Source organism: Stigmatopora nigra, chromosome 9 (assembly GCF_051989575.1).
Source record: "Stigmatopora nigra isolate UIUO_SnigA chromosome 9, RoL_Snig_1.1, whole genome shotgun sequence".
NCBI classification, from domain to species: domain Eukaryota; kingdom Metazoa; phylum Chordata; class Actinopteri; order Syngnathiformes; family Syngnathidae; genus Stigmatopora; species Stigmatopora nigra.
In genome coordinates this window covers 2,372,461-2,381,441 of record NC_135516.1, presented here as the reverse complement: position 1 = coordinate 2,381,441, position 8,981 = coordinate 2,372,461, and the positions used below count along the sequence as shown (strand labels likewise).

Below are 8,981 nucleotides of genomic sequence, written 5' to 3'. Positions count from 1 at the left end.
CAAGTAAGTCTAAAATGTACTAGAGTGGTCGGCTTTCGGCACGGGTACAATGTGCGTTTGCCGCCATTTGGACAAACACGGGTATTACATCTATGATGGCCGCAGAGGGAGATATTTCAGCAGGGCACATTTTCATAAGCTTTATTTATTTTCACGTATTGATAACTCATTTCCTTATAATTTCTCTTTGTGTTTCTTCACATCTTCCATGCAAAATTGTGACACTGACCAATTTTAAAGGGTTTAGTTGGTAGTTGTGAGGTCTGTGGAACGAATTAGAAAATTTACATATAAAGTACACCTCTACTTCCAAAATTGTCACGTTACAACAAAGTCTAATAATTTTGTAAGTAGAAGTACAGATGTACATTAGTCTTCATAAGCCTATAACTGTAATATTAAATAAATATAATATCTGTGTACTTGTGTTTTTGTATAGGCGCAAAAATGTAGTATGGTATGTAATAATAGGGGTGATCCTACATTGCGGTTTTATGATTAGCACAGCCTGGTTTGGTATACAATTTTCGAGTGATTGCTGTACCATCAATTTATCAACTGACTTGACTCTGGAGAGCTATTCTGTCTCCCAGTTGCTGTTCATTATGTTGGCCTGAAGAGTGGATGAAAACTACATACAAAAAGTAACAGCCTAGCATGAATGGATCCTGACACTCGTTTATTTCTGTTTTAAATAGTTAGAATACTGCAAACAAGAGTGAATATTATCTGTTGTTACTCAACAAATACAACTGAGACAACATGTCCCAAAAGTGATAAATGACAGAAGTATATACATGAAACAAGATTACTAATTATGACAATACAAATAAAAATCTGGAAGGATCTTGCATCATGTATGAAACCATCAGATTGGAGATTAAACCACATCACATGCAAACAGTAAAATAGAATGAAATTATGTACAATGATAAAGGTGAATGAGAAAAAAACGCAAGCTTACCATTTTAATTGAGCTGTTAAATGACATTCCTTTATTACAATTCTTGTATTGTATGGGTATGGTGGTCAGAAATCAATCAATCAATTCAGAAACCCTCAATTTCATGTTGAGGACATTAAAGGTAGATGAGCAGACCTAATTAACAGTGTAACTAACTATTGTATGGATGCACAGTGATATTAAAAAAAAATGACCAGTGTTAAATTCAAAGTTATTAAGTCACATTCAGTGCCCCTAGACGCATAGGATAGTTGAATGGCCTAACGTTGCTTCACATTGGCTTCACGATTATCTTCACAGTTGTATAATTACATCATACATGTTTCATACTAACTTATCTTAAACTTATAGGGCTTAAAGACTACAATTAATTAAACAGGAAGAAGTGCACTGTGCAGAGAGTCCATCTGTTTGGATTAACATCTCACATTATCAATCTCCCATGCCATTCTGGACTTTTAACAATTTTTATCAAGCTTTTTTTAGTTTTGTTTTGTGAACTTTCAAGGTATTGAGCAGTATCCTCCACAAGCCCTGCTGCCTCCTCTGTCGTGATCCCCAAGATGTAGCGCCTGGCCCTGGCTTTCACTTTCCCATAGGCCAGGAGTTTGGAGGATCTTCTCCACAAGCTCCTCAAAAGCACACTGTACGCCATCTTTAGTCTTTGCACTTGCCTCTAAACAAAAGGAAGAACGTAAACAAGAAAAAAGTCAAATCAAAAGAGACCTATACAGTAATCCCTCTAATATTGCGACTTCAATTATCGTGAATTGACTATTGGCAGTTGTATCTGCCATTAATTATATATATATTTATATATTTTTTTTAAATTAAAAAGTTTGCAACAGGAAGACATGAAAATTGCGGCGGCAGAAAATGGCGGAAGTCAGGGTCAGCCCCCTCTTCTGCGCAGCAATGATTGGTTTTAACCATACCACAGAAGAATAAACCTTAAGTATAAATGCCTCTCTAAACAGGCGAGTTGGTCTTTCCTGTTTCTCGCCTGTAACGTTTAGCATCACGTACGGAGAGGGAATTCCAGCTTTCTTTGTTTTGATTTTACAATTACTATTACACTATGAAAAATGGCTCCCAAGCATCTAGGACTACCCAAGGCTTCATCGCATGTGAAGCAAAAACGGATGATGATGATGACTGTTGGGGTTATTCTGGGATTCTGTTATATACATGTGTACATTTAATCATTTTTGTATGAAAGCTTCTTCAAATTGTCTGAAGAGAACTCGGGATCATAAGTCACCGAGTCCTCGTTCCAAGGACTGATTAATGAACTTTTATCCAGGGAAAACAAATCTGGAAGGACGCTTAAAGATGTTTATGCAGCCTATCCAAGCAACCTTCGTCTTTACTTCGTATATTGTCAGCAATCGTGACGCCCTTTCCGCGTCTTTGTGTAATTGTTTTCTCTAATTGAGGCTTTTTTGTTTAATTTCCAATGGAGTTTGTTTTTGAGTTCCACCCTTGATTGTTATTATTGAATACCTGATATGCTATGATTGTTGCAGATGTTGCTTTTGGTTACGTAGTTGATTAATCAATAATCTTATAATTGTTTTGATTTATGGCCTTAAAGGGGCAGGAGAAATGACCGCACGGTACAACCATTTGGCGGCGGAGACGAGGTCGGAATGTTCTCACTTGCAAGCTGATTATCAGATACCAATTTAAGAAAATGTCAATAATTGAATCAGATGTCTGCCTGCAGTGTTCTATAACTATATTCAAGTATAATTATTGATGAATCTAACAATGACCGTTGCTGAAAAAAATTAAGATTCTTGATATGCTGAGGTAGGAAAAAAAGTACTGTGGTACCTCTACATACGCACTAAATTTGTTGCAGGACCGAGCTCGTATGTCAATCTTCTCGTAACTCGAATGATCGCTTCCCATTGAAATGAACTAAAAACAAATTATTTTGTTCCAACCCTCTGAAAAAACACCAAAAACAGGTTAATTGATTGGAAAAATATTTTTTAATGTTTTTTGTTAATTTTTCTAATTTGCCATCTATTAACAAAGTAACACACAACTAGTGTTTAAATAGTAATAAATTGTGTTTAATAGAACTACAATTAGACAGATTTCGCGGAGGGTACAGGGAGGGACATAAAGAGAAGGTTTTTCTTTCTGTGGGACGCCCGCTACTCCTATAACCTGGAGGGACAGGGGTGGGGGTTTGACTTCTGGAACCTTGTCTGACGGGAAGGTCCGATCGGCCCCTGAATCCACCAGGAACCAAACTGGTGTACGATGAGGTCCTATCAAGAGTTGTACTCGGGGTTGGTTCTCCAAGAAATGGAGTCCACGGTATTGCCTGACAGGTCCATAACTGGGAAGGGGAGGGGTTCCTTGTTACCTAGGTTAATTTCTTCTTCCCCCTCGTTTTCCTCGTCCTCTCATCCCCTCGTGGATGGTGCGAGGGAGTCCTCTTGGACGGACTTCTGGCGTCACTGGTTCATTGTATTGGTGTTCCCTGCACTCCCGTTGTCTCTGGGGTCCTGAGTTTTTTCTAGCTTTTCTATTTCTCCGGTTAGGGCTTGGGAGTCGTAGGCTAATACGTTTCCCCCTGCATCACGCCGTGTGAATCTTTGACTCTGCCAATCTATGTTTCAGAGAGTTCTTTAACGCTTTCTCCACTTTTGCTCCATTCAGGTGATAGGACGCCACTAACTCACGGGAGTTTCTGGCCCATTGTTCCGCATTTTCTTCCACATCTCGGAGTTCCTTGCATGCTTCCAGGCATTCAGCCTCGGTCCAGGGTCGGTGGACCAATAGGGTGGGTGGTTGTTGTTTTTCCCCCCACCTTGAATTCGCCACAGCCATCATTGGGTAGGTTTTGACATTTCTCTTTTCTGCCTCCATTGTTTTTGTTGGGGACTGTGGGGTTCCTCTTCCGTTCCAATAGTCTCCCGAGTTTTGAGGTCGGTTGGAGTTGCCGGGTCTGGTGTGGGCTGGTGACGAAATGGTGTCGTTGGGCGTTTTCCGGTTATGTCAGTCTTCGATAAACGTTGGTTTCCTCTTCAGGGCTGCTTTTCATGGTGGCAATGCGTGACCAGATGTTTGGTCGCCGGTCTTTTGGTCCCTTTTGGTCGCTGGTCAAATAGTGACAGAGTTCACTGTTGAAACCAGCTCTCAAAATTATATCCATGATGAGAGTTTAATATCTAAGAGAGAGAGTTTAATATCTAAGTACTGTTTAATATTTAAGTACTGTTGAAACCAGGTCTTGAAATTATATTCATGAGAGTTTAATATTTAAATATATAATGTTTTCAACAGTACTTAGATATTAAACAGTACTTGGATCTTAAACAGTACTTGGATCTTAAACAGTACTTGGATCTTAAACAGTACTTGGATCTTAAACAGTACTTGGATCTTAAACAGTACTTAGATGTTAAATTCTCTTAGATATTAAACTCATGAATATAATGTTGAGAGCTGGTTTCAACAGTAAACTCTTTCACCGTTGCACCAGCGACCAAAAGACCGACGACCAAACGTCCGAGAACCGTGGTGATGAGACCTTGTTTTCGCTCATTCTTCTTTTTCTTTACTGTGATGTCGTGTAGACGTTTCACACTCTGTTCTTTCCATATTTTCAACACCAACAACTGTTTCTCAACTCCCTCACTTTTCTTTCCCTTTCGCTCCATTTCCTTCAATAATTCCCTTTCTAAGCTCATCAAACCTTCTATATCCTTCAAATTGGGACATAAACCAAGTTTCTTCACCCATCTTTTCAGATACAGACCTCCTCATAAATTGCATTTGTATACAGTGTTCCCTCGCTTATCGCGGTTAATGGGGACCGGGACACCCCCGCAAAAGGGTGAAACCGCGAAGTAGCCGGGCGCCATTAAAAAAAAAAAAAAACGCTTATAGAAACGTATAACACGTGAACAAAACCACCACCAGGCTAATATGCTGTTCATTCAGAGGTTTTATTCCACATTAGAATGCAGGTGTTATGTTAGTGCATACAAAAAATTACTGCAAATGTAATAAATGTAAACTTTTATTCAGAAAACTCAGAAATTCAAAAACATCATACGTACTAGTAGTCAGGATGGATCTTCCGCAGTTCTTTGGCGCATAAAAAACATTGTTATGGGGAGTTGGGAACGTTGTTTTTTTTGGTCGGTGAGGATGCGCTTGTAAACAGCCATGACCTCATCGATGCGATTGCTGAACTCGACTGCCCTCACCATGTTATCGTCCATTTCTTTGGAGGTCTTTGGCTGTATTAAAGAGGTCTTGCAAATCATGTAAAGTAAGGCCACCTTCGTCAGCGTCGTCGTCGGCAGCAGGCGCCTCTTCCTCCTCACTCGCCGACTTGCTCATCTCACCACTCGCATGCACCATGGCATCAAACAAAGATTTAGCCTTACTTCGGATTAAGTTTCCGTCCAGGCTGATTTGCTTCGCCCTACAATCACGGATCCAAATAACCAGTGCATGGAGAGTGTTTGGGAGGCATCACGAAGGGCTTCACAAAACTTACGCTTAACTTGGCGACAAGCGTACTGTATAGCACGAGATAGGCGTGGACTGAGAATGGGCATCCGTGGTGAATGGGCCAATGGGGAGTCGAGTATATTCAGTGAGCATTCAGCTGGCCAATCAGCTTGCGTTTATGCCTGTGATGCGGAAGTGAAACGCCGTGATGCGGAAGTGACGCGGCCGTGATCCCCCATGATGCTTTGCGCATACGTGGAATTTTTGTGTTTTAGAATTAATAAAATGATGAAATTACTAATTCTAATTGAAGATTTTGTTTCCACACCCTGTAGGACGATGTAATTTATAATTTAAATTTAATATCTTTAATTTTTTTTTTTTTCCTGAAAAAAATCTGCTAAGCTCTGCAGGCAGCAATAAGTGGAACGCGAAGTAGCGAGGGTTCACTGTATATTTTACATCCGGTAACTCCGATTTTAATTTTGCAGTCCGGCAACAAACCCACCCCTTTTGTCACTTTCTGACCTATATTAATCACTTACTTAATAGTTTATACAACAATTATGTTCTAAATTTCGCAAAATTGATCTCAATACTTTGTGATTCACCCAAAATCTCCGAATACACCAAGACCACAAGTCCCTGACTTTGTCTTAGCAGAGTCCCTGACTCAATTGACACACCAAGACTATAAGTGCCTGGCATATTCTTGGCGGAATCCCTGACTCTATTATCTTAGCGGGGTTTAACAGTAACAATACTCAAATTATCACACTTCACGGAGACAGAAATCAAAGGGTGAACTCATGATTTTTCTCATTCCAAACCTTCCCTGGTTCAGAGGGACCCTTCACCAGATCACCGGAGCGGCGAGGGAACGTTCGTCGGGTTGACCGTTTCAATGGAGGATGCTGTCGTTGTGTTCCGTCGTCGCTCCGGCAATTGTTGGCTGTTGGGTCCCGGGTTTCGGCACCAAAGTATCATAGGTCTGTAAAAAACAGCTTCAGAGAAGGTTAAGAAAGAGTGAGACCAATTTGAAGGAAATAGGTTTATTACCAGACTGCAAGGTGGAGAGAGAGAGCTCTAACAGTGGAGAACCGCTCAGCCTGGTGTCCTTTTCAACTCTCCCCGGATGAAGAGTAGGTCAGTCTTTATATTGGAAAACAGAGTATAGTATAGTTTCTATGACGACCAAGTGTACCTTTTACATCAAAGCATTATCACTCTTAGTTTTGCTCGTGGTGTCTTTAAATAAACACCCTAGTGCCAAGCCTAACATACCCTGGCAGCTAGCATAACATATGCTAGCAGCTAACATAACATATGCTAGCAGCTAGCATAACATGTTATTTTAGTGGCATGCTAGTGCCCTATCGGACGAGGCGTCCAATGTATTGACAAAAAAAAATGTAAAATATACCTGCAAATGACACCGCGTCCTATCACGATGCGTTTTATGTGTGAAAACACGGTACAGTGGTACCTCTACATACGAGCAGCTCGAGATACGAGGAAAATTTCGAGAAAATATTTATCTCTAGATACGAGAAAAAATTTGAGATGTGAGAAAGCAAGGTGGCCAAAATATGAGGCTGTTTATCATTGTAGCTGTCTTTCTTGTCGCATCTCTTGTGTATAACCAATATCTACAAGCACTGGGCGGACGGAGCGTCGCATTTTCTTCAGTGTTGTTTTCCGTCAGTCAGCGTGAATGCCGGAGAGATTGCTAATACGAGCAGTATAGTATATTACATCTTGTTGGCTGCTCATAAGAACATCAGGGGCACCTGCTCTCTCTCTCCTTAACTCCTCGTGTAATATCTGGTCTCAATTATACCTCTTTGCAACGTCATGTCTCTGCGAGCACTGAGCGGAGCATTTAATTTTGACAGTGATTTTCCCCCCTTAGCCTATTAGCTCCTGTCAACGGAGAAATATCTAATTCAAGACTACTTCGCGTTGGCAAGTGGTCGAGCGTTATCCTATTGTGAGGACATTTGTGTGCATCATTTTCGGAATATTTTGATAGGGGAAGACAACAGCAAATAGCCCATCGATTGCGAACGTGAGAGTGGAAGCGTCGTAAACAGATAACCCGGCCAGAAGGTATAAAAATGTAAAACAAAATTATAGTTCTATGTTAAGTTATATTAAACGTGTTTGAGTGTGTCTGTATATGTTATCCAAGTTAATTTCAATTTGTTTCTTCTGCTACGAGTGAGTTGCGGTGGAAAGTCAAACCCCCACCCCTGTCCCTCCAGGTTATAGGAGTAGCGGACGTCCCACAGAAAAAAAATCCACTTCCAAGCCAGAAGAAGATGAGGACTGAATCAGAGTCACTGCCCCCTTTATCCTATGCTCCGAATGTCCGATCAACCTACTGGGACGAGATATCATGGTCCAGCTTAGGCTAAGCCTAGTAGCCACCCAAAATGGCCTCCAACCCAGAAAATTAAAGACCGGAAACATCTTCCACACCACCACATCCAACACCTTCTACTCTCTTGACATTGTCAAGAAAGATTCTGTCAAGGTAGCTGAAAGTCTGAGAGAACAGGCTATAGATATCTGCCCGGCAGAACTAGGACAGAAACAACAAACATGGCTGTCACATGTCACCCTGAAGTTCATGGGAGACCGGACGACAAGTGGTTAAACCAATTTTCACAGTTTCCCACTGAACGAATCATAACTAACCACGTATATGCAACCGACCAAAGTCTGTTTTGCCACTGTGACCCTCCCACCGGCATCAGTAACACTGAGCTCAACGGGATACCGCCCTCATGTCTGACTGAACAAGTTGTTCATCATTGAATGGAAGGATCTTGTACCTTTCACCGACGTTTTGCTGCAAACCAAAGAATCCGAGTGGCAAGACACCAATGAAGGGGATCAGTAGTGTGAGATCCCCGAATTTGGACAAGTGACAAGAAAGAGCTTGGACTGGGTCATCGAAACCATCCCCTCCACGCACAAGTATGCATGACTAGGCAAGCCCGTGGACCTACTCTACAGAGAGAAATATTTCCCCACTGTACAAGAGAATCTATGGTCCAAGTCCAAAACTGTTGTCGGACGGATGAACACAGCAAAGCCAGAACCTCTTACCGCCCTCAGAAACGGCAGTACCTACTCAAGCTAGATCAAAAAGAAGGCATTCTCCCAGTCATCCAGGAAATGTTTGACACAGGCATACTCATTGGAAGTGATCGTGCTGAAGGCAACACGCCAATCTTCCCCGTAAAGAAACCAGGGGGAGGATGGACGATTGTCCGAGATTTATGCCGAGTCAATAAAGCAGTGAAATAATGTGCTCCCAACGTCCAAGACCCCTACACGCTGCTGAACAAACTGAAACCGACAGAAATACTTCCCGGTCATTGATCAAAGTAATGCGTTTTTCTCAAACCCACTGGATGCGACAGCACAAGAATGGTTCGGCTTTGGAAACAAAGTTAATCACTTGTCATAAAAGGGCGAAGGCTAACAGAGAACAGGAAGAAGGCCGTCATAGATGCCCCCAGGCCAA

At 41.5% G+C, this 8,981-nt stretch overlaps 1 protein-coding gene across 2 annotated transcripts in view; it reads right to left on the bottom strand.

Annotated features, from left to right (window-relative positions):
* Window positions 1-662: 662 nt before the first annotated feature.
* Window positions 663-8,981, bottom strand: part of LOC144201987 (ras-related protein Rab-18-B-like) — a 28,294-nt gene continuing 19,975 nt past the window's right edge. For both annotated transcript variants that reach the window (XM_077724888.1, XM_077724887.1), the window contains one exon: window positions 663-1,640. In XM_077724888.1, coding sequence (XP_077581014.1) covers window positions 1,389-1,640 — 252 coding nt within the window. In that variant the 3' untranslated portion in view covers window positions 663-1,388. The remainder of the gene's footprint in view (window positions 1,641-8,981) is intronic.